The sequence below is a fragment of the Pogona vitticeps genome, chromosome 6, assembly GCF_051106095.1.
Source record: "Pogona vitticeps strain Pit_001003342236 chromosome 6, PviZW2.1, whole genome shotgun sequence".
NCBI classification, from domain to species: Eukaryota; Metazoa; Chordata; class Lepidosauria; order Squamata; family Agamidae; genus Pogona; species Pogona vitticeps.
In genome coordinates this window covers 22,609,423-22,635,660 of record NC_135788.1, presented here as the reverse complement: position 1 = coordinate 22,635,660, position 26,238 = coordinate 22,609,423, and the positions used below count along the sequence as shown (strand labels likewise).

At 41.0% G+C, this 26,238-nt stretch overlaps 1 protein-coding gene and 1 long non-coding RNA gene across 3 annotated transcripts in view; one reads left to right on the top strand and one right to left on the bottom strand.

Annotated features, from left to right (window-relative positions):
• Positions 1-26,238, bottom strand: part of NMT2 (N-myristoyltransferase 2) — a 34,217-nt gene continuing 7,979 nt past the window's right edge. The window contains exons 2-12 of one of the 2 annotated variants that reach the window (XM_073003126.2): positions 19,386-19,521; positions 16,472-16,574; positions 13,161-13,279; positions 12,670-12,761; positions 11,712-11,828; positions 9,742-9,912; positions 7,577-7,685; positions 5,870-6,040; positions 2,709-2,876; positions 873-1,010; positions 1-684 (exon numbers count right to left, since the gene is read on the bottom strand). In XM_073003126.2, the coding sequence (XP_072859227.1) occupies positions 664-684; positions 873-1,010; positions 2,709-2,876; positions 5,870-6,040; positions 7,577-7,685; positions 9,742-9,912; positions 11,712-11,828; positions 12,670-12,761; positions 13,161-13,279; positions 16,472-16,574; positions 19,386-19,521 (1,345 nt within the window). In that variant the 3' untranslated portion in view covers positions 1-663. Of the gene's footprint in view, positions 685-872; positions 1,011-2,708; positions 2,877-5,869; positions 6,041-7,576; positions 7,686-9,741; positions 9,913-11,711; positions 11,829-12,669; positions 12,762-13,160; positions 13,280-16,429; positions 16,575-19,385; positions 19,522-26,238 lie in introns of both variants that reach the window. The other variant, XM_073003125.2, reaches the window with a different exon arrangement.
• On the top strand, positions 6,229-13,688 carry LOC144583821 (uncharacterized). Its single transcript, XR_013537791.1, has 2 exons — positions 6,229-6,355; positions 13,498-13,688. It is a non-coding gene; the product is annotated as an uncharacterized LOC144583821 (long non-coding RNA).

The following is a 26,238-nucleotide window of genomic DNA, read 5'->3' as shown; positions in this document are numbered from 1 at the left end:
TCAAAGTACAAATCTGTGTTTTTATTGATTTGGCAGCATTGCTTATGGAGAAACAAATGCACCAGTCAAACCAGCACATTTCGATACCACTCCACAGTTACAAAAGACATCCAAGAATTGTTTCCTAACAAACAGTCATATTCCCGAGACTTGTCTCCTTTCAACGATGACATCCATGTGATGGAAATAAGCAGAAATACTCAAAATTGGCTCCTTCATGGTTAACACTGATAAACATACACTACCACTTAATAAATAGAAATGCAGCAGTTCAGTCACGTAACAGTAAAGAATTTGTACTCTATTCCACTGTAATTGAGTTGTTGTACAAAAACAGTCTTATGCAGGAAAGGGTGGGAAGGGAGAGAAAAACCCCTTTTTTATCAAGATGCGAGCTAAGCGTTCAAAAATTAAATGTGCTTTATTTGTTTTCATTGATAAACAAAAAAGTTCATGAGCTTTTCTCGTTCACAGCCGAATGTGTGGAGGGCTGGTCACGCATGGATTTCTTCATGCCCCTCCTGCGCACACCTCCGAGTTCAATGGTTTATTTAAGTTCATCAGGCATTGTGCTTTTACTGCTCTTGAATTGCACTGATCCAAGAACTTCCAACAGCCCAGATGATCACTTCCAAGAAGTATAAATACAAGTGTCCTTTCCTCTTATTGTAGTACAAGACCAACCTAGAAAAACAATAGCACACACTTTAGTCTAGACAGTGAAAGGAAAGCATGGATAGCTGAAGGTTTCAAATCGTGCTTTTACTATTAGTGTTCATTTCAAAGAGTAACAAGGAAGAGAACAGAATTACAGATTATCCAGGCAAATGCAAATTATTATAAAAACCAAGTTCCCGTTGTAAATGTGTTACCTTTTCAGATTCCATGCCAGGACACCTCCAGTTATATAGGTAATACTGCAAGTTGCCATCTCCAATACCAAATTTCAGTTTTTCCAGGAATGTTTTGTTTTCCATCAAGTCTAGTGCATTGAACACATCAAATCCTTTCTGGCAATACAAGAAAATTCTAAATTGACTTCCTAATAGGTTCACTTATATCAAGGTTTACAATGACACACACTACATAGGAAGAATATTGTGGCATCTGAGAAATATGTTGCCAAATTTCAATTTTTCCAGAAATGTTTTCTGCTCCATCAAATCTAGTGCATTGAACATACCAAATTCTGTCTGGCAATACAAGAAAATTCAAAATTGACTTCCTAATAGGCTCACTTATGTCAAGGTTTACAATAGTGCTCCGTTTAGGAAGCTAATTTTGAATTTAGTTGCATTCATATTACAGTATGTTCTTTCTCACACATCTGGCATCACAACCTAATTGGTACACAAGCAAGTTCCAGGACAATTATCTCCCTATTCCCATGTGCTCTGAAATTTATAGGAAGCTTCAAGTGGAATTGTATCCAAACTCACCTCGAATCAGATAAGGAATATTTAAGGCTCTGTGCTTAAACAGAGATAATCCTTACATCTCAAAATAAGGAAGGTTACCAACACTTGCAAGCTTAGCTTTTAGACTCTGAGTATTTTATGTATAAGGCAAACAAAACTTGTCTTAAACCTTAGTGTGAAACCCATAAACCACACAAACAAAACAATTTGTTGTTAAAAACAAATGCCAAACTCGCAGGTCTAGGTATTAAATAGGAAGGGGAATATAAGAGAATTTACTTGTGTGGAGAAAGACCAAATGGCTTAAATATTATGGCTAAGCATACTTATTACAGACACAAATTATTTTAATGAAGAACATAGCGGCAATTAATAACTTAAGGTAACCTCGAGCCAGCTACCTGAGCATGGGAATCAAACTAAAGTCATGAGCAGAGTCTTGGCTGCAGTACTGCAGTTTAACCATTACACCATGAGGCTTTGGCAGTTCCAGATCAGTTGAGGTAGTGCTGTTAAACGAACACGAAAGCCAAATTTCATATTGACCTTTTCAGCACAGAAGCACAGCAATAAACCTTTGGATTTGAGCTGCTGAGTACAAATGATAGCTCTTCTGCAGACCAACAGAAACAGAGCTCTGGGCAAGCAGAAGGTGTCCTTCAAGATCAAGACAGGTGCTGCATCACAAGGTCCAATGGGGCAAGGATAGCATGCTCCCCACTGGGGGAGACCATGCTCTCACTGAACAAGAGGTCTACCATTTTTCTGTAGCAGACTGGACAACTTCCAGAGATTTGAAAGCTGCATGCACATACACCGACATAGGGTCACATCCACTCCCATACTCTTATCTTTCTAAAGTTTTTTTTTTAAATAAAAGCTTAAAAACTGAAAATACTTTCTCATCCTGTATGGTGACCCACTTTTTAAAATTTAAAAGATAGGTGAGAAGACAAATAGTTGCTAATGGCCTCCAAAACACATGGAAAAATGACCTCCCATGGGGTTTTTATGACCAAGTCTTTTTTGTTTTGTTTAATTTTGTTCATGTATTTTTGGACCTGTTGAGAAGATTTTAGGGTGTGTGGGACCCACAACTGGGCCCCTGGGGAGGGGGAGGGGCACAGGTAATCCATAGGACACACTTTTGCCTGTCCCACTCTTAACAGGTAGGCACGTATGGTGCTTCATAATGCCTCACCATTAATTAGCCAGGCTAAAGATTTCCAGGGGCTGTATTTGCCTGTCCCATTCTATAATGAAGGAGAAAAATCCAAGTGAAGAGCTTACCAGCTTTGCTATAATGAGTGCATCATTCATGAGATCCAGAAGAGGGGTTTCTGTATGAACATTGTAGAAGGAATAGGCAGCTTTGAGGCTTTTATGAACAGGATGATGCATGACAGTTGACGGTAATGTATAGAAACTTAGGAAGTCAGTTAAAACACCATTTGAACTCTGGGGAAGGAGAAAAGACTGCAGTGAGGAATTGCAACAAAACGTATTAAGCAACTCAGCTGACAGAATTACAGGTGTGGGAAGGGAAGAAAGTGTGGTCCTTTACAAACTCCAACAAAGATGAGCAATACATCATTAAAAAGCGCAAGCTTTTGAGTTCTACAACTTCATGTTGGGTGTTGTAGAGATCGGGGAAGAAGACTGAAATGTCAAAAAATCACCTTGGTCAGAGAAGAACTATCTTGGTAATGTTTTATATCATGCAGTGGCATGTTGATAATACATATATAGCTAAATAGATATTAGTATATTTTATTGGTGGACAACAAATGTCGCTGTAGCTGAGGACTACAAATGGCCGGCTTGGGGTCTAGAAAATGAAATCTAGATTTATCTCCAGCCTTCAGCCTAATTACAAAAGAGAAAAGTGAGGGCTGGAGAGAGAGAGAGGAAGGAGTGACAAAAGCCAACAGCCTCACTCATTTGAGTGTTAAGTCTTGGACATTTTCCATCTGTATAAATGCAGCCCTTGCTTGAACAGAAGTTCTACTTTCCTCCCTATCTGGCAACTGGAGAGATTGGGTACACAGGCACTTACACTTACGTCTGGAAATAATTGGGACGCTGACACAGTTTTCATAATTATGGCTCTGTGCGTCACCACAATGGATTTAAAATGAAACAATTGAGATGCAATTAAAGTGCAGACTTTCATCTTTAATTGAAAGAGTTGAACAAAAATATTGTATGAAACGCTTGAGAATTGCATTTTCATACATAGTCCCATTATTTCAGGGGCCCAAATGTAACTGGACAAATCAGCACAATCATAAATAAAATGTTCATTTTTAATACTTTGTTGAAAGTCCTGTGGAGGCAATGACTGCTTGAAGTCTGGAACACACGGACATCACCAAACGCTGGGTTTCCCACTTTGCGATGCTTTGCCAGGCCTTTACTGCAGCTGTCTCCACTTGTTGCTTGTTCATGGGTCTGCCTTAAGTTTTGTCCTCAGCAAGTCCTTCAGTGGCCCAGTGCTACTGGAAGACATGCTCGCCCATGCCATCACACTGCCTCCACTGTTTTACAGATAACGTGGTATGCTTCGGATCATGAGCTGTTCCAAGCCTTCTCCATACTTTTTTCTTCCCATCATACTGGTGCAGCTTGATCTTAGTTTCATCTGTCCAAATTATGCTGCTCCAGAAGTGGGTTGGCTTATATATATATATATATATATTTTGGCAAAGTCTAATCTGCCCTTTCTGTTCTTGAGGCTTATTAATGGTTTGCATGTTGTGATAAACCCTCTATATTTGCTATCCTGAAGTCTTCTATTTATGGTAGACTTAGATAATGATTTGCCTGCCTTCTGGAGAGTGTTCTCCATTTGGCTGGATGTTGTGAAGGGTTTTTCCTTTACCTATGATCATCCTCCACTGGATCCTATGATTATCCTCCACTGTTTTTCTTCCGTGGATGTCCAGACCTTTTCATGTTCCAAAACTCAACAGTGTCTTCTTTTCCCCCCCCTAAGAATGTAGCAAAATGTTGATTTGGGCACTCTTAATGTTCCTGATGTCTCTCTTGATGGAGTTCTTTCTTTTTTGGCATCCTAAGGATGGCCAGCTTCACTTGCATTCAGAGCTCCTTTGAATGCATGTTGTGGGTTCACAGCAACAGCTTCCAAATGTGGATGCCACACCTGGAATCAACTCCAGGCATTTCATCTCCTTTATTGATGATGAAATAACAAAGGAATAGCCCACTCCTGTCCATGAAACAGCTTTTGAGTCAGTTGTCCAATTACTTTTGGTCCCTTGAAAAAGAGGCTACATATTAAACAGCTGAAATTCCTAAACCCTTCCACCCATTTGGATATGAATACCCTCAAATTAAGCTGAGACACTACACTTTGAGCCCATATTCACTATTTAACTCTTAACTTGTATTTGTTTAGGTAAACAGTCAAAGAAACAAAACTTGTGTCAGTGTCCAATTATTTCTGGACGAACAGTATATTTCATCTTTTCCTCCAAGGAGTTGAGGACAATGCGAAAGGTCATCTTCTATTTTGATCCTCACAATGGTCCTGTGAAGTAGATTAGGCTAAGAAATAATGGGTGGCCAAAGTTCAGCCAATTCTCTTCATGTCTTGAGTGAGGACTTGTACCCAGGCCTCCCTAGTCCTAGATTCTAACCCTTACACCATGAGGCCTCTTGCTTGACTTCTCCAGGGTTTGTGGGAACAACTTACAACTAGAGAAGGAAATCCTACAAGGCTCCTCCACTGTGGCAAGACCCACTTCAAGCTCAATCCTGTCAATCTACCTGGGGCCATCTGTGGTGCTATTGTGTATATTCGTCTTTATTGAAGGAACAGCCAAGGCTCCCGATTATAATAGGAAGATGCAAACTGCCATTACCAATTAGACAATGAGGGTCATCTATAAATAAAAAGTTTTATTACAGACATATCGATAATTTTACTTCAAGGGAGACATATGACCATGTCCTGCTTTGAACATTAGGCTGCAGAGCAGCGTAGCATTACATATATGCAAGAGCACCAAACTGTGGCATAGCGATCAGCGTGTTGTACAAAGACTTGGAAAATCCAGTTTCAGCTCCTCACTGAGTTATGAAACTCAAAGAGATGACCTTGGGGGAGGAGGCCACTGCATTCTCAGCCTGACCTACTTCACACAGATGGCTGTGAAGATAAAGTGGGGAGGAAGAAAGACATGTATAGAGTCATCAGCCCACTGGAGGAAAGAAGGGACTATAAATCGATCATATCAATGAGCTCACATCCCCTCCGCCTCCCTGATGTAGCCATGAGGAGATTGCAAGTGTTGGGTTTCCTCTTTGAAACTAACCTGAATTCATTATGCACACGTATACACTAAAAGAAACAAAAAGTAATTTTATTAAGCAATAGAAAGCAGTAAAATTAAGGGTAGTTCCAGACATGGGGTCAGAATCTCTCTCACCTCCACAACAAAGGTGTCAATAATATGTTCCTGAGGCAAGAACCAATGGGCCACTTCCTCTTCATCCATAAAAGGAGCAAGATTAAACTGTTTCAAGTAATTGTTGATTAACTCTTGAACTGCTTTAATATCTTTTCGTTCCATAGGTCTCAACCCTGATGTTTTCGTGGTCTTGGTATAATGGAAGATCAAAAAGAATTAAGAAAAACACACACAGAGAGACACCTTATACCTTAAGTAAATTCCAAAGAAATGTGCAAGAGTATTCAAATTAGGAGCAACAAAGGTTCCTATCCTCTAGCACAACCTTTGCTTAAGCTGGCACCCTCCAGACATGCTAGACTGCTATTCCCTTCTCCATCAGTGTGTTGGCTGTGTGTCATAAGCATTGTTGTTGGTCCAATGGATTTGGAAGGAACCAAGTTTGAGGATTACTGCTCTGGAATGGTCTTTAGCACAACTGCCAGCAACCAAAACCATCCAAAGGTACAACCAACAGTACCATTATTCTCCACAAATGTTGTGTATGTTTGTGTACCTGGATTTTGGGAAGGGGCCAGATTCTGGATTACAGTGGGGTCTTGACTTAAGAACGGCTTGAGTTAAGAACATTTTGACTTAAGAACCACTCTCATAGGAAAATATTGACTTGACTTACATACTTAGATTTGAGTTAAGAACTGAAAAAAAACCATGTGGGAGGCAGGGAAAGTGCAAAATTTGAACCTCTAGTGGTCGAAGGCGGAATAGCAGCTTCCCATTAGTTTCTATGGACGGAAAAGAGCAGATACGGATCAAATGGTTTTCAATGCATTCCTATGGGAAATGCAGATTTGACCTGAGAACTTTTTGACTTGAGAACCACCTTCCAAGTTCTCAAGTCAAGACCCCACTGTATAAATGATGACTAGACCACTGGTTCTTAACCTTGGGTTACTCAGGAGTTTTGGACTGCAACTCCCAGAAGCCTTCACCACCAGCTGTGCTGACTGGGGTTTCTGGGAGTTGCAGTTCAAAAGCATCCGAGTAACAAAGGTTAAGAACCAATGGACTAGACATCATGTTTTCATATTTCTTGGACTCCAAGAAATCCACGTCCTCACATGTGTTTCCAGTTGTGCACAGGTAGGGAATGAAGGCTCCATCTTCCATTATTTTATGGTGATGAAGAAATGGATGAGAATGGCTAAATTTTGTGAGAACTACAAGGAATATGAAAGTTGCGTACATAACCATGACTTCAAGCCATTCTTACTCCAGGTCTCTGAGACCACTTTTGAGACTACAGAATTAGTGGACTCTGTGAAGAAAATGCATCATCAATTTTGTATCTGTAACTTTGAAATTGATAAAAACGGATGTGGAACCAAGAGCCTGCCCTAAATAATATTCTGGAAAGGATGTTGTCTAAATGACACATGTTCAGAGACTGCTTCATGTTCTAAAGACCCTGTGCAACGTACGTGGAGAAAAATGAGGCTGTTAAAATAAAATAGCTTATTTCCTGATATTGTCTTGTCTACTTAAGCCACCAGTACTCTTAATAATTCTACAGTTCTTTAAAATATTTTCTCCAAATGGCAGCAACTACTTCTATGTCCCTGAGTAGGAAATTCTGTCCTCCCAAAATGAGCCCCTTGTCAGAGAATGACAGACAGACATTTTCGCCCCGCCCCTACTCCCCAACGATAAGGATATACTGCTCACATCAGGAAGTCGGTAGAGCTTCATTGTTCTCTGTAAAGTCATATTTCTACTCAAATGAGAAAATTTCACCTCTACCAATTTTCTGGGATTCAACGATCGATGCCAGTACCTGGGAATTATTAAGAAAAAAAAGGGGGAAATTACCTTGCTTAACGCCAGTTCCTAAATAGACATCTCTTCATTTGCAATTCAGATAAAATTTATTATTAAAATTCAATTACCTATTTTAAGACAAAATCTTCCTATGTCACTTGGAGAAGACCAAGGCCATAACTGAACAGAATTTCCATATCCAGATGTCAAGTCTAATTTTGCTGTTTTTGAAATGTGTGTGTGTTCCAACTAAGCAGCAGTACAAAGTTAAGTCGTGACAGCTGCTGTCCCCATCACAGACTGCTACAGAGAGCATAACTGAAATGTGTGGGAACTACATGTAAACAAAAGCTTAGATTCTGCAACTCACACATCTGAAGCCAATGTATATCAGACCCATATATATCAGTCTTCTCCCAGCCTTGCACCTCCAACCCCTCTCCATCCTTTCAGTCATGACCATTGGAAAGCTGATACAGTGGTGCCTTGCTTAACGAGCGCACTGTATAACGACGAAATCGCATAGCGATGCGGTTTCCGCGACCGCTAATGCGATCGCTTACCGATGGCCCCAATGGGCGAAACTCGCATAGCGAAGATCGGTAAGCGTTTAACTTACCGACCTTCGCTTTGCGACCCGCGGATCAGCTGTTCGGCGGGTCCAAAATGGCCGCCGGAACAGCTGAAATGGCCGCGTGCGTTTTCGCGTCCTCCCCTCACTTACCGAGGGCACGAAAATGGCTGCCGGCTATGGGAAGACTTCGCTAAATGGTGAGTTTTTAGCCAATTTTTACTTTCCAATGGCTTTTTACTTTCCGTTTAACAAAGTTTTCACATAGCGAAGGTTAATCCGGAACGGATTAACCTCGCTATGCGAGGCACCACTGTACATATCTTCTCTTGCACTCAGCTGAAAACAATATTTCACAGCACAATTGTACAATTATCTACTCAGACATAAGCTCCACTGAATTCAAAGGGACTTGTTCCTGAGTAGTACCCTGTGTGGTGTAGTAATGGACTAGGCCTCTGGAGACCAGGGTTTGAATCCTCACCTGGCCATGGAAACTTAGTGGGGTGTAGAACTGGTAAAACCACTCCTTAAATATCTCCCTTTCCTTGAAAGCCCTATTTGGGTTGTTATAAATCAGTTCTGACTTGATAGCACTTAAGTAATGAACTATTCCTGAGTAAGTTGTATGCACTACCACTATCTCTCTGAATATACCAAATCTCTGACTTCAGGAGCTAAGCAGAGTCTGGCCTGCTTAGTATTTGAATGAGAGAACACCAAGGAGTACCAGAGATCTCCAGGTAGGTTCAGGAAAGAAGCCTGCCTAAAACTGCTGCAAGTCAGAACTGACAGTATTTGACTGGATGTGCCAAAGTAGTGACTTAGTATAAAGCAGTAGCCTTGGTTTGTCATTCCAGTTTCAGCTGCATCTATGGCTTGTAATTGGGTCACTTAAATTTCTTTGAATGTAGGCAACTTCAGATGTGTTGCGCATAACCTGCGTCAGGGAATCTTTGATCCTTCAATGGTTTTGATATCACCATTCCCCAAGATTCCCTGGCGCAGATTATGCGCAACACATCTGAAGTTGAAACTGGTACTCCTTGGTGTTCTCTCATTCAAATACTAAGCAGGCCAGACTCTGCTTATCTCCTGAGCTTGGCTAGGAAGCCCTACAAAGAGTTTAGGGCTTTATAAAGAAAGCATGAAGAGACGCCAAGAGAAAGGAAGCAGAGTTCAACAGTTCAATCAGCGCTGTTTCCACTTCATAGTATTATCAAGCTCCCTGTGGAACATGAGAAAGGGAAGGGTTTCTCTACAATAAAATATGCAAACATTTGGGAACATATTTTCTCCTTTGAACATAATGCTAGAAGTGTGACATAATAATGCGTTATTTCCCGTTTCCATGCAGTTTATGAACCTTCACTCCGACTTTAAACACACTGTGAAAATGAAGCCTCAAAACTATGTTTTGCAGGCTACATGCATAGAATCAAAAAAGACACTCCTCATTTTTTTGAAAAGCAACCAGTATTTCAGAAAACCTTTTGCTTACCTGCAAGTTGCTACAGGTTTGGGAAGTACTACTCCTGCAGTGTAAACTGCTTGAAAGATCCCTTCAAGGTTTACTCTCCTGGTTATCTCCCGAATCAGGACTGGTGCTACTCGCTTAGATCTCAGTTTTTTATGGACACACAGAAAATTAATTTCTACCATTTTCTTCTCACTAGAAGAACAGAAAGTTATAACAGCTACTTCCCATTTTCAAAAACCCAAATCTGCCCCATCAGAGAAATAAAATTGAGATTTTTATGACTTACAGTAGCTTAAAAGTATGGAATAAGACCCATTTGAATCAGTGGAACATACAGAGGAGGTGACTCACCATATAACTCTATAGATTCAATGGGCCTACTCTAGTGAAATTTACTATGCTAAGCGGCAGGATTTTTGGCACTGTAATACACAGAGTTGGCACATCTTTTAACACTGAATCCTGTTTGCTAGTTTAACAAAAGGAAAACTTCATTATTTCAACAGAAGGAATATTCCAATGGATTACTGCCAATATATTTGCTTAGAAGTTTTGTACTCTTTGCAAATCATATACCATATATATTATTATCCATATGTATCCACATCTTTAACCTTGCATGCCTCCAGCTGTATAAACAATATAATATTTAAATTATATCTGGCATTCTTTCCTTGAAGTTGTTTCCCAGGGAGGGGAGCTTGAGCAATTCCCTTGGAAATTGTTTGCCTAGCTAATTGAGTACCTTGTTTCTTAGAAAAGCCTTCAGATTATTAACTTCTGGACTTCCAATTGCACTGTTGCTTTCTAAACTTCAAAAAACATTTCAAAGCAGCTTTATAGTTCAGTAATATTTAACCATTTTAGATATTATTATGCAGATGGTTTAAAAATACTTCCTTATTAAGTGAAGTTTTTACACTGGGCTTTGCAAGCTGCCACATTACTGCCTTCTAAATCTATTCCTAACACTTCTGCCTTCCAAATCTATTCCTACTAAATGTACTCAAATATCTAAGTGTTAGTAAAAAATGTAGTGAAATGTTGGTGGTCGCTCCTTGCAGCACCCATCTAGTTCAGAAATTTCCAGTGGTAAAAAATAGCACATATTCTATCCCCCCCCCCCAAAGTTCCCAGGTCTTTCCTTGATTTTACTATCTTGGTCCCCATGTCCCAAATTAAGAACTATATTCCATAAATTACAGGCACTGACTCAGCTGGTGATGCCAGTAAGCACAGTAATTATCTGGAATGTTCAACTATAACGTGTTGTCCATTTTCTGGTTTAAACTCAGAATCAGTTCTTAGAACACATCCTCCAAAATCAATGGGGCTTAAATCAAACATGACTAATGCCAGTCCCATTGATTTACATGTATCTCTGCTTTAGGGATGTGATTCTTCCCTGACTTTGCATGTAAAGGATCAGGAATTATTCTCCTTGTCCTACAAAATGGCCAAATATTTTGTGGTTGTGCCCCAAAAAAGAAGAAAGCAAGATTTCATTTTTAAATTTTTTTTTCTGCAAACTTGCACGAAGAATGTGCTTAACAAAAACAGTGCAAACTGCACAACACGATGAGGGCTGCTGCTTTGCTGGATGGAATTTTTATTTGCATCTTTGAAAACCATCCGCAAGTCTGTCTCTGCCGCCTTCTTTATTTGAAGGAAAGGTCACAAGTTTTGCACAGTTTGTGGAAATTATGCAAATAGCACTTGTTATCTCGCTCTTGCTCGAAGGCAAGTAATCGTGTGGGGTTTGAGAATTCTCCATCAAAGTGTCTTGTTGAGTTGAGACCGATCAATGAAAATGAAAAATTTAATGAGTGTTTATTACATCCACTCAGTGGGGCTAAACCAGCATAGCACAAGATTTCAGCCTCAGGATGTATTTAAAATCTTCCCCAAAGAATAGTTTTTCTCCAGTAAATTATTACTTAAAACACACATACCTAATTTTATAAAAAAAATGACAAGCGATCAGGGCCTACCTCTCATAAATCCGAATGTGTGCAGGAATGGCACTTATGAACCCCACCAGCTTTCTATTGGAGGATACCCTGACTCCACAGTGCCACTGGGGAAGCCAGCCTGGAGGCCGTAGGGCCCTGGAAAAGATGCAGGAAAGATTTAAAAGATATTGAGATACGTGGAGTTTTCTAGGTGCGGTACAAACATTTAAAACGGGAAGGCTGCCTCCAGCACCCACTGTGGCCTGCCTCACTCCTGAGAAAAGCTAAATGAATGAATGAATGAATAAATATTTCAAAAATAATAATCTTAGAACTGCAGAGCTGGAAGGGACCCTATGGATCAATGAGTGCAGCCCCTCTCAAGTAGGCCCAGTGGGGAATTGAACTCCCAACCGCTGGCTCCACAGCCAGAGACTTAAACCACTGAGCTTAAAATGATTTAAAAATGGGGTGGGGTGGAGAGTTCTAAAAACTCAAGTCAGGATGTACAGTAGGTGTGTAGCCTCTGTTCTAGTTTTTTTCATTTTAAAATTAGGCTGTTTTTTTTTTGTTTTTTTTCCCTTTTTCTTTGGTAAAGACTGCAAAACCACTGGTCTTGTAGGTTTCTAGGTGCAAGTCTAGGGCCATTTTTACCTGGCAAAGAGTCTTTGGATCTGGAGGGCCAGAAAAACATAGATGAGCTATGTATATTGCTCACTCTTGATTTAAATTAACTATCAAAATTTGGAAAAGTTACTTTCGGGAGCTTTTGCTCCTACACCCAAAATGACAGCATGGCCACTGGAGAAATTGCAATTAAGAAAACAACAACATAGTTTCAAAGTTTTGCTACAACACAGTTCCTCTCAACAAAATCCCCATATAATGGACGAAATATGTAAATAGGGAGGGATGGGGAAGAAAGAGAGGAACAAGAAAAATAAGATACTGATTCTTCAGAGACTGATGTTCATAACACACAAAACTGGTTACTCACCATAAGAGAAATTCTGGTGAATAGTCAAACCTAAACATATTATCGTCATCTTCTACATAGTTTTCATTTAGCAGCATGTATAACTCCTTTAGCTGAAAAAGTATTAAGAGGAAAAACATTAAGCACTGTGTGCTAGTTTGGATTCTTCAATAGTCTTCACAGTTCAGAAACTCCAGATCACAAATGGATTCCATGCTCATAATAAAGTTCCCATGTGTAGGAGTATTACGCTTACTGGAATATCAGTGGAAACGTCCTATGTACTCAAGCAGAACCATGCGTCTAAAGCCTCAACACTGAAATTGAAAGGTTGTAGGTGGGAACAAAAGATACGGCATAGCAGATACTGTTCAACTGCAACTCCAATTAGCTCATGTCACTGGCCAGGATTCATGGGAACTGCAGTCCCACAACATCATGCCATACATTTGCTACCCCAGGAACAGATATTCTGTGTTCATGCTTAACGGACTACAAGCGGTTCTACTTACAACTTCAGCATTGCTCAGATCTAAAGTGTCCCACGTAAAACCCTGTGGTAAAGAATATGGCTCTAGACGGATGTTGTCCTTATCTGGTTCGATTGCACCATGAGAAGTTATAACTTCACCTGGTAGGGGGAAAAAGACACAATACACTGCATTGCAGATTTGGCATGTTTTTGAAAAACACTTGTTTCTAGGAGGAAAAGTTGATACCGTTATTTTATCTGATTCCACAAGCAAATCAACTTTAGCATAATTGTTAGTTATGCCAGAGTACCAATAGTTGGTACAGAACCCCACTGCATTGCACTGAACTGTCTGTTACTGCCTGCCTCTTTTCCAGGACTGCATGTAAAGAGTTTCTCCAGAACATTTACTCTGGTTGTTAATTCTGATCCAAGAGAAGATCCACCATCTCCAGTCGCACAAGGAAACCTGGAGCCCTCTCTCACCTCAAGGTCTACCAGATGAAAGATTTCTACTGAGACTGTATTCCATATTTGAAATATTTCTCTTTAGCAATTTTGTATTTTTTTTAAAAAATACACTATTATGGATATACAATTAAACAGAAAAGGGTTTTTAAACATAAATAAATTCCATTGTTTTTAAAGTAATAATTTATTTTCCTGATTTTATAGTTTAAATCTAACTGTTACTAGAGCCACTGACTTGTGTTTAAGTGTCAACTTAACAAAATCCTACAGATTCAAAAGTTTTTCCCATGGCTGGGACTAAAAGCTGAATTTGGACTTCTATTTTTAAGCAAGATCATCCACACTCTTGTATTTCTAATGTACAGGTGTGAAAGATGGCCAGTGAAGAAAGCTGAGAGGGGGAAAAAATGATTCATTTGTAACGTGTTGTTGGAGGAGAGTTTTGTGGATACCTTGGACTAGCAGAAAAATGAACAAGTGGGTCCTAGATCAAATCAAGTTTGAACTATCTGTAAAATAGGCAAAAATGATGAAACTGCCCTACTTTGGACACATCAAGAGAAAGCAAGATTCTCTGGAAAAGACAACAGTGCTGATAAAGGTGGACGGTAGCAGGAAAAGAGGAAGACCAAATATGAGATGAACAGACTCCTTAAAGGAAGCCACAGGCTTGAGTTTGCAAGAGTGTGGCTACTGAGGATGGAACATTTTGGAGATCGCTGATTTATAGATTTCCCCATCAGTTAGAGGTGACTTGACAGTGTGCTCGGCAACAAACTAACTGTGCTGGAATATAATTAAGCCACCTCCTTAGTCTCATGGTCACTTTTCATTTTATCTTTCAAATGTCCAACTCATCCCTTCCCCTTCCTTCTTTCTTTCAAAACAGGCCCAAGAGCATTTAGAGAAGCAAGCGAGGAAAATGCCTGGCGTGAGGGAAAAGCATCTAGAAAGATGGAGGCAAGGAAGGACCATTGGGGAACAATACCGTCAACCAAACAGTTTGTATGGTTTTTTTTAAAAGCAATTGTTAGTCTTAATGCTAATCACATAAAAGCTTCACACACACACTCCAATGTATTCCCCTTCCCCAGTCTTCTGCTCCCGCCTCCTAATGGTTAGTAAGCATTTTATGGTCACTGAAGATACTCAGTTCCTTAATGCGCTGCTTTTGGCGGAGTCTCCCTGAGAGTTACTGGAACTTTCTAATATGCACAAGGTCATCTGCCTGTACAGGACAGTCATCTTCAAAAGCCCTTCTCTGGATGAAGGGCAGGGCTGGAAAAAGTTACTTTTTGAAGGTTACATCTCCCTGAATTGTGCTGCCAGCAAGCCACTGGCCATGCAAGACAGGGATTCTGAAAGATAGCAAAAAACAACATCTCCCGCCTCTGAAGAGCATTAGGTAGCAATTGGGGAATTTTTCGTTGTGGCTTCCTTTATCTATCAATACCTTTCTCCACTATTATGGATATACAATTAAACAGAAAAGGGTTTTTAAACATAAATATATTCCATTGTTTTTAAAGTAATAACTTATTTTCCTGATTTTATACCGTATTCTTCGCTCTATAAGACGCACTTTTCTCCCCCAAAACGTGGGGTAGAAAGCCTGTGCGTCTTATGGAGCGAAGGTGGTGATTTTGCCGCCCCAGCCCCGTGGGGAGGGAGAGTGGGAAGGGTCCCAGTGAGCCTTCCAGGACCCTTCCGACGCTCCCCCCACCCCCCACGGGGCCAGCGGGGGCAAAATTGGGAGCTTCCAGGACCTTTTCTGAGCCTGGAAAGGTTCAGAAAAGGTCCTGGAAGCTGCCTATTTCGCCGGCGCCGGCCCTGTGGGGGGCTGGGGGGAGCGTCGGAAGGGTCCCAATGAACCTTCCAGGACCCTTCCGACGCTCCCCCCACGCCCCACAGGGCCAGCGGGGGCAAAATCGGGAGCTTCCAGGACCTTTTCTGAGCCGGGAAAGGTTCAGAAAAGGTCCTGGAAGCTGCCTATTTCACCGGCGCCGGCCCCGTGGGGGGTGGGGGGAGCATCGGAAGGGTCCCAGTGAGCCTTCCAGGACCCTTCCGATGCTCCCCCCCACCTCCACGGGTCCAGCGGGGGCAAAATCGCCACCTTTTGGGGCTGTTCTGAGGCTTGAGAAGCTTCAGAAGAGCCCCAAAAGGTGGCGATTTCACCCCCTTTGGCCCCCGGGGGGGCAGGGGGAGTCTCCAAAGGGTCCTGGAACACACCCTAGGACCCTAGAACCCTAGGGTGTGTTCCATAAGATGGACCTCTCCATAAGGCTCACCAAATTTTAGGAGAAGAAAGCAGATTATTTTTTTCCTGTTTTCTTCTCCTAAAAATTTGGTGCGTCTTATGGAAAGGTGCGTCTTATGGAGCAAAAAATACGGTAGTTTAAATCTAACTGTTACTAGAGCCACTGACTTGTGTTAAGTGTTGACTTAACAAAATCCTACAGATTCAAAGGTTTTTGCCATGGCTGGGACTAAAAGCTGAATTTGGACTTATATATAACTGAACAGAATTTCCATATCCAGATGTCAAGTCTAATTTTGCTGTTTTTGAAATATGTGTGTTCCAACTAAGCAGCAGTACAAAGTTAAGTTGTGACCGCTGTTGTCCCCATCACAGACTGCTACAGAGAGCATAACTGAAATGTATGGGTTGTAATAATAATAATAAAATAATAACAATAATAAAAATAATAATCTTAGAACTGCAAAGCTGCAGAGTGATTCGTCTCTATTCTTGTTTTTAGTTCTTACTGTTTGACAATAACTGTACATAACACACTTCAATAAGTGTACTTGCACGTTGAGTTCCTCTTAAAGACTTACTAAGCTTGGGTACAGGCTGTGTATCCCAAAATTGGTATTTACGTTTGGTCGCCTCATCGATATTCTTTGCTGGCCCCTGACATGCTGATAGCAACTCCATGGCTCTTTGAATATCTTGCAGCTTCTGCATTGGAATAGCTGGATTCTGGGGGGTGGAGAGAGAGACAGACAGAGAGAGAGAGAGAGAGATGCATATGCACACACAGTTAAGGAGACAATTCTGTTATCTGTAAACACAGTAATGCTCCAACCTATTTCAGCTATGATATTACCTTCTTTGATGAACATGATTGATACCTCTTGTCCTTTAAACACAACCTAATCCTTCAGCTGCTACTCATGCTGGCTGTCAGACTCTGGGGACTTTCATCCAATTTTTCACCCTAACATTTCTAACCACCCCATTAAAAATGACCTACTGTATATGAATGCTCTTCTTCCAATATTTCCTCTTTTCTATTCCATTTTACTTGAACCACTCTGTCTCTCTTCCTGTTCCAAGTTGTTCTTGGATCGATTCTTTCTCAAGCCACTTAATTATTTTTTTCAGTTACAATTCCCAGGGCCTCTGAACTAGCATAACCGCTGTCAGTTCCTGGTTGGGGAGGTCCCTGGAGTCTCCAGTGTAGAAAGTAGTATGTCTGAACTTTGTTTCCTCAAAATGACATTAAACCAGCCCAGATAATTATGCCAGAATCACCACCATGAACAGTTGGTGGGTCAGCTTCAGATTATTGAGTGCCTTCAGCCAAAACACTCTAAATGTGCCTGTCTCTTCCTCAGATTGCCAAATTCAGAATTTCCACAAGCTGGCTCCTAGCAAAAACAAACAAACAAAAACTGACCAGTTATTTAGCTGCCCTGGAAGATGCGGGGGGAAAAATGGTCCCTGGCAGAGAGGAAAAAAAGGGACATATCAGATCCCTAACCCTTTGCACTCTCTCTTTATCTCTCTGCCCCCATTTCTGTCTGACATCAATTACGTCAAGTCATTTGCCTCTGACAGCGTTTGTGAACTTTATTGACTGCAAAGCGAAACTCATGACTGTGGTCAGAGCTGTTGTCAGCTGCCGACATCATACACATGGGAGCCAGCGGGCAAAGTGCAGGAAAGCAATCTTCTGGATGCCTCAGGAGCTTTGTGCCCTGACGGTCAAGCTGACTACAGATGTGAACAGCTGTGCTATACAAGGTCTTCATTCCCTCCTTGTCTATGAATGCATTTGCTCACTTCAAAATTTAAACAGGGCCACTGGATTTCCCCGAAAATAAGGGAGGGTCTTATATGAATTTTTGCTCCAAAAATGTATTATGGCTTATTTTCAGGGTATGTTTTATTTATTTTTTATGTACAACAATCTACATTTATTCAAATACAGTCATATCTTCTTCTGGTTGCTGCACAATGGTGGAGGGCAGGGTTTCCCTTAACTGGGACTTATTTTTGGGGTAGGGCTTATATTATGAGCATCCTGAAAAATCATACTAGAGCTTATTTTCAGGCCAGGTCTTATTTTCTGGGAAACAGGGTATTAGGCAAAACAGGGAAGGAAACTTGGCTAGATTTGGGGTAATCATAAAGGGCAAGAAACCATTACTTCATTGTTATTGTTGCAACTGACTATTAAAAATGGAGGGGGGGGGTTTAGGTGGGAGAGATGCCAAGGTAGGGCAGCTACATACATTCCTGGGACTAAGCTCAGTACTCTTCTGCTGTTGAGATGGGAGAAACACTTCCCCCTGTTGCCACCATCCATTCCATCTTACTCTGAGGAAGAGCAAGAGGGCTGCAGAGAGTAGCACCAGTTTCATGCAAGGCTGGGCCTTGAGAATCATCTAAGGAGGGAAAGTGTTGCCGTAGGAAAATGGTTGATACAACTTCCCAGGACCCACCAATGTCCCCTTTGTGGATGGCCAGGCTTGCTGCATCCCAATGCAGCTTTTGGCCCGAACAAACACAGAGCAGAGGGGCTCTTTGAGGCAGCACCCGGAAAAGGGGCTGCCAGAGGGAATGAATATTAATTCACCATCTCTGGGACCAAGCGAAGTGCCTTGCCTTGCCTAATGGGCAGGTTTACCCTAACTAGCCCTTTATTCCTTTGGAGTTTCTGGGTGTGCCTGTCATCTTGCAAGCCCTGTTTCCCCCTTTCCCAGACAGCTTTTTGCAAAATAAATTCCATGTCTCCCGTGCTGTAGGACAAAAAACATCTTATCAAAACAAGCACCTAAAAATAATCCAGTCCTCCCTTGAACCAGCTGATGTTGTGGTGTAATTGGGTGACATTGTAATTAGATACATACCCGGCGCAATTAGAATGCAGCGATTTTACAAACTTGAGACCATTTATGCTGCAAATACACAAAGCCCACATTAATTGCAGGATGCAGATTTGCTCCCAAAGCCCCCCCCCCAAATGCATGCCATCCAAATGAAAATGTACAAGGCTGCAGTCTCAGGGTATGTCTTGCCAAATTCAGAGGGACTCGCTTCTGAGGAGACATGCATGGGATTAGATGGCTGTTTATTTTTCTAAAGAGAAAAAAAAATATTCAAAACAGGTCATAATGAAACCATATTGAAAACCTCAAAAGAACACAATTTCAAGATAAAAACGATGATCTCAAAAAAAAATCAAAAGAAGACAACAAACTCATACGAAACTTTTGACAATAAAATTGCGAGAGGTGGGGATCTTGTCCAGGAGGGGAGTTATAACACACTGATGGTATAACATGAAAGGAACGAATTTTAAAAGACCAAACAGAAACAAAAACAAACCCATCACTGGATTGCCAAGATCCTCTCATTTCAACTTTGAAAAAGTCAATGATCCTGACGTTTCTCAGCCAGACAGTTCTCTTGTTCTGCAATGGCAAGAGCAGTCTAAGCCCTAGCATGACCTCTTCTAATTTTTGGACTGAACCATCACAACGAAAACAAAGCCCAGGCGCTCACTTTTGAAGGTTGCTGTATTTTAATCTCTTGAGAGTCAGAGGCAGAGTCTGATTTGGTTCCCCCGGAGTTGGTCTTCTCCTTTTTTCGCTTCTGTTTCTTTTTCTTTTTTTTCGCTCCCAAGTCTCCTCCCGGACTTCTGTAAAGAGAATGAGCAAAATGACCTGTTTTCTTTCTCTTTTTTAAAAAGTACAGTCCAAAGTTGAAGTACATATGGATTAGAAAGTAAGTGCACAAATACACATTCGCTTGAAAATTATGTGTTTCTCAAACTGACATTATCAGAGGTGGAATGCATTTCAATGAGGTGCGGAATTTGTCAACCTACCCTACATAAACATCTGGCCCATAGCATTTTGCTGCCAGAGGCAGGGGATAAGACACTGCCCTTCCCATTTGTGTGTGTAGAAAAGGACAGATTTCTTAATTTTTTTTTTTACACTGGAGTGATGATGCAGTATTTTCAAGACAGCAGACTAGCTTACAGCAGTGGTTCTCAAACTGGGGTCCCCAGATGTTCTTGAACTGCAAATCTCAAAAGCCTTCACCACTTGCTGTGCTGGCCAGGATTTCTGGGAATTGCAGTCTAAGAACATCTGGAGAGCCCAATTTGAGAACCACTGGCCCAGAGTGTGCAAGGAAGGCCATGTGAACTATACAGCTGTGCCTTTCAATATCTTATAGCCACTTCATTCTGCCATAGGGTAGGGGCATTCCTGAACATTATGAAGAAAATCCAGATCCACTTATGTGTACATATCATGTAGCTTTACTCTGTTTAAATCAGAACTTAGAAAAACTTGCTTTTTTTAAAAAATATAACCCACAGAATCCTATAGCCAGTATGACTAGATGGAGGAGGACATTCATAGAGTTAAAGTACAGAAAAATAATTTTCTCAAGTTCTGATTTCAGTGTGGAAGTACACATTTACAAACATTATGAGGACACATTAGAAAATAGCAGCCCTGTGTTCAATCTACCTCCTCTAGTAACATTTAGGTCATCTTTCCCCTTCCCCTGAAGTTATTACAATATGCATTTCCTTGTACCACACTGCTGATAGCTGTGAGATAAAAATACAAACACTTATGTTGGAACAAGGTGTTGTGTAGAAGGACATAAAAAGAGAACAGGGGACTCATGACAAGGCTGTTGGCAATATGGCTTATGGCAAGATATGGTTTTATTTCATTTTGACTGAAAAACAGAACAGAACAGAACCAAGGACAGCAATATTCTATATGAAACCAGACACTTGTTTTAACTCCATCATTTTGGAATCAAATCATAGAGAATTCTGGAACTGCAGAAAGCTACCTAGTCATTTCAATTAACAAGATTTTCCTTGGTTGTTTTGCCTCATATTTGCAGCTTCTTACCACATACATGAAAAGTTTTCATTATCTTTAATTCAGAGGTCTATATTCCAATTGTTATTTTGAATTACTGCGAACGCATTCAATCAATGAAACTTACTTAACAGTTGTTTTACCAAAATTGTCATTGACTGAACTGTTGTTCTCCAGTTGGGACTAGGTCACAGGTAGTAGAGCCAATGCAGTAGAAAAACAAGTCCCAAAGCCGAAGGGATAACACTGTTGTTGTTGTTTTTTAAAAAAAGAATTACTGTTTGTTTCAACAGCCCTACTGAAAATCTAAGTGTTACAAAATACATTCTAGTTATTTCAGTAACAGCGGCAGACTCTGGAGAAGAAACACAGACCCAGTTTCTCAAGGGGCAATCCTAGATTATGTTAAAAACTTATTGTATTAAAGGAACATTTTGTGCAAAGATGGACATGATAAAGGACAAAAATGGCAGGTACCTCACAGAAGCAGAAGACATCAAGAAGAGGTGGCAAGAATACACAGAGGAACTAGACCAGAAAGGTCTGGATGTCCCGGACAACCCAGATAGTGTGGTTGCTGACCTTGAACCAGACATCCTGGAGAGTGAATTCAAGTGGGCCTTAGAAAGCATGGCTAACAACAAGGCCAGTGGAGGTGATGGCATTCCAGTTAAACCATTTAAAATCTTAAAAGATGACGCTGTTAAGGTGCTACATTCAATATGCCAGCAAGTCTGGAAAACTCAGCAGTGGCCAGAGGATTGGAAAAAATCAGTCTACATCCCAATCCCAAAGAAGGGCAGTGCCAAAGAATGATCCAATTACTGTACAATTGCACTCATTTCACACGCTAGCAAGGTTATGCTCAAAATCCTCCAAGGTAGGCTTCAGCTGTCAAAATCAGGTTCAATGCATTCCAATGTGGGAGAAAAAAATTCACCAAAAATTAACGAAGAGTCAGAACAAAGCCAAATTAAGTTTGCACATGTTTTAGAAGGTGCACTAACGATTCCAAGCATTTAAAAGTTTGTGAACCTTTTAAGACACTTTTAAAATTGCAAAAACGGACATCACAAAACCATTGAAATGCATTGAATAGGCTTCAGTGCATGCCGATGGGGGAAACACTGTATTGCTTAACGATGTTTCTTATGGCGATTTTCGCTTAAAGACTGCAATCCGTTCCTATTGGAACGGATTATCCGGTTTTCAGTGCATCTCTATGGGAAAACGTGTTTCGCATAGCGATGTTTTTTTTTTGAACCAATTAAAATCGTTAAGTGAGGCACCACTGTATATACTGTATATGATATCTCAGGAGCAGTTTTTAACCACTGGCATCCTTCCATGGCCAAGCAGACATTTGAATCCAGTTCTCACAAGGACTAATCTATCACTGTATCCAGCATGCCACACTGGCTCTTAGACAAAATTATAATTTAAACACAGGATATTTCTGGGAGACGTGGTTAGAAAGCCAGACAATTGTGTTGCAGTCCAGTGAAGGGATTTTTCTGATCTATTTGGGGAGGGATCCTTGAACCTCACTGAAATTTAAATGAGTAAGCCCTACAAAAACAAGGCAGGAGGACTTACACGCAAAACTGTAAGTTTAAATGTGTATCTGAAATACATAATTTCTCTCCCAAAACCACTTCCATCAGCCACAGCCCTGGAGGAAGCAGCGTTTTAGAATGAAACAGAAAGAGATTTTCAAGAATGAAAACGTAACACTAGCTCATCTGAGTCACCTTATCTGGACTCCCAACATTCAGCAGAAATGACCACGCAGCATGTGAAAGATACTGAGTTCTCCATCTCAGAAAGCCTCCTAGGACATTATTTTCTGCAGCCAAGTTCATGCAACCTTCTGTTGCCCCAGAGCACTGTTTTAGCACATCAGAAAAGCACTGCAGGTTTTTTAGTTTTGGCAGTCAGCGGCGTACAGCCTTGTTTTAAAGTGTCAGCTTGGAAAAGTGAATCCATTTACATACTTGCCTTAAAACCAAAGAGAGACATTGCCAACATCCCCTCCTTACATGAGAAGCGAATCTTGAGATCAAAAGGGACTGTTTGTTCAATACCACAAAAACAGTCTACTCTGAAAACACAGCAAGACACTTGACATGATCATATTTTTAAGCAGTATGTCATCTTGCAAACCGTTCAATGTACATCAATGGATGCAGAAACTTCACTGAAAACAGGGGAATCGTGGGGGGGGGGGAGAAAAGAAAAGGGCTTAGATAGCTAACAGCAAAAAAAGGGGGGGTAGGTTTGGTTTAAAAAGCGTTCCTAAAAGATAATTTGCCCCTGGTTATTAAATGGTAAGCCAGGTAACTGTTAGACTTTTGTTTTTAACATCATAAGACTATTTTTGTTTTCTCTCAATTTAATTGTCGTAACATTGACAAATCTTGGTCATTATAGTTTTGGCAACAGGAAAGGAAATGTCTGAAATTTTCTCTTACCACTTCCTGTACTGAAATATGTAAGTAAATTTCCCAGGATTCCCTTTAGAATGGATACAGCAACTACAAACAATTTTCAAACTTCCACCCCATATTAAAAAGATAATGCGTCTTCTCTGACGTGACTCCATCCTTATCTAAGGTCAGAAAAAACTCAGCAGAATAGCCGTCTAGCCACTTAGATGTTTAATGGATCCCAGTAATTGAAAACATGCTTCCATCCTCAGCTAAGGCTCAAGAGTAGAGGTGGGAGTTTGTGTTCATATACGAATACCAAGTCCCCCGGCACAGATGGGCGGCCTGATTGCCCCCCACCCCTAGACCTTGCCAGACCATGCACTGAGTGGCCCGCGTGGCTGGCGTCATCCCTTGCACCCCAATCATGGCCATAGCTTAGCTGGCACAGCCCCACCTCCCTGCATGCCCAGCCACTCCGCGGCCAAGCAGGGAGACTCATCCTCCTGCCCCCTTGCTGGAGTGGCTGGGCAAGCAGGGAGGCGGGGCCGCATCAGCTGAGCTACTGCTGCGATTGGGTCACAGAGGATGACGCCAGCCACACATCTCTCAGAGTAAGGGTCTGGGGGTGGGAGGTAATCAGGCCAGCCACCTGCGTTGCGGGGCTTCGTATAAGAGAAGCTCCCATCTCTACTCAAGAGTTCAAACAAGAACAACAACTCCACATCTGCGCACAATGAATATGTGGAGTTGCTGCTGCTGCTGTTTTCCTGCTATACACAATGTATATTTTTCAGCACTGGAAGGGGAAGAAACTATCTGTTTCAATTTCTGTCTTTATTGTTGTTTTCTTTCAGCTAATATACTTCACATGGGACTAACAACTGGGTTTAGCCCATAATATTCAACCAATTTTAGTAAGCACCTGGTAGGATTCATGACCTCAGAACACTACACAATATGTGGAACAAAGCATATTGCACTACACAAGCTGCAGAAATATATGAATCGAAAGTCATCAGGATGCACCTCAGCAGAAAATCCTACACTACAAATCCCAAGATCCCTGAAGATGAGAGTCACAGCTGCTATAACTGTGTTGTGTAGATCCATTTCAGGGCTTGGATAGCGTTGCACTGCTCCTATCTCTAGCCATATACCCCTAATAATCATACACAGGCATTCTGCATACAAGCTGGGCCTATGGTACGGATGGGCTGAGTGCAGCCCTCCAGATGTTGTGGGCATGCAACTCCCATCTCCCACCACTGATGAGGCTGGTAAGACCTGCTGGGGGAAGCATTTCCACCACATCTGGACAGCTGCACTATGCCCATCCTTGGTTTAATCATGTACACTCATGTTATAGTGTTTTAAAGCTGTTTGGGTCTGGGTGGGAGATTGCTAAGAAGCTCCAGTAAACCTGTTCTAAAAATAGAACACAATAAATTTAGATATTCTTAATAATAATAATAATAATAATAATAATAATAATAATAATAATAATAATAATAATAATAATAATAATAATAATAATAATAATAATAATAAAAAAAAACAACCAGGAATGCATGGCCACTCAGAATAGGTAATAATGTGTTTGTAATGGCATCTATCTGAGGGCTATACACACATTTCTCCCAATAATGAAATTGTTATCTTGCAAAATTGGTTATATATTGGTTAATGATTGGTTTAAATCATTTTGTGCAACTTTACACTGTGCAGAGCTGATGATGGCATCAGCCACAGCAGTTTTTCATGAATTAAAGGGATCTCCTTCTTCCTGGGAAATCCTTTGGGGGCTGCAGAAGAGGGGGAGGAAGTCTTTAACTAACCACTAATTGGGGGCATTAAAGACTTCTTCCACTTCCAACCTGCGGTCTCCAAAGGCTTCCTCAGAATGAGAGGGATCCCAAGACAGCTTTGGAATCTTCAGGGGAGAGGAAATCAGAAACTGTGGCTCATGACATCATTTACCTTGTGCAACAGGATTTTAGTCACTCTATGTATATATATGGAGCAAAGAGATCAAACTGCTGCTTTGTCGTCATGTCAAATAGGAAATCAAGACGACATTGTATTCCCTTGCTTTTTGTTAGCTTACATTAAAGAAGCTGCCTTTTTAAAAAAGGGAACTTAATCCAACCTACTCCTAATGAGAACTACAAATGAGATTCTAAGCTTCAGAACTTTGTTATCTAAAACATCCCAGGGGAAAGAACTAGTGGCAGGTTAACTCCAAATTAATGCTGAGTGATGATCAAAAAGCACAGCCATAAGAAAGCAAGGACAAAATCAGCAGCAATTCCGGAAAGCAGTTAGAATAAAGTCATCCTTGCCAGACTAACCAAGCAAGTACCAAATGTCTGCATTTTTACAAATTTGTTGTAATATTCCTATTTGATTGACCAAAAAGAAAAAAAGAAAAAAGTCCATTCTGTTACTATATTTACCCAAACACAGAGAAAACTGCAGTTGTTAAGGGCCATGACTTTAGCACACATGATATTTAGGTGATATAGGGAAGAGCAGACTATCTTGTGTTTACCTCCGGCTTCAGGACTCTTTTACAGCTGGAGAGCAGTCAGTGACAGACTGACAGGCAGTTTCTTACTCGTTAATATAAAAATATGGAGTCTGTGCAAATGGAACTAACATGTAACCTGGAATAGTAACTTCAGTTCCAAGTATCCAACTGGCAATAGTATCATCCATATAAACAGTGCCAGTACTATACAGGCCAGTTTCCTGTTCGGTATTCATGTGCATGAAATTTCTGCTGTGGAAACCGCTGCAGTGATATGATAGCACTTTTCAAATATTTGAAAGGCTTACAGGGGCAAGATCTGTTCTCAATCATCCCAGAGTGCAGGACACGCAACAATGGGCTCAAGTTAAAGGAAGCCAGATTTTGGTTGAATATCACGAAAAACGTCCTAATTAGTAGAACAGTACAGCAGTGGAACCAGTTACCTTGGGAGTTGGTGAGTGCTCCAACACTGGAGGCATTCAAGAAAAACTTGGATAATCACCTGGCAGATATGCTTTGATTGTATTCCTCCGATGAGCAGGGGG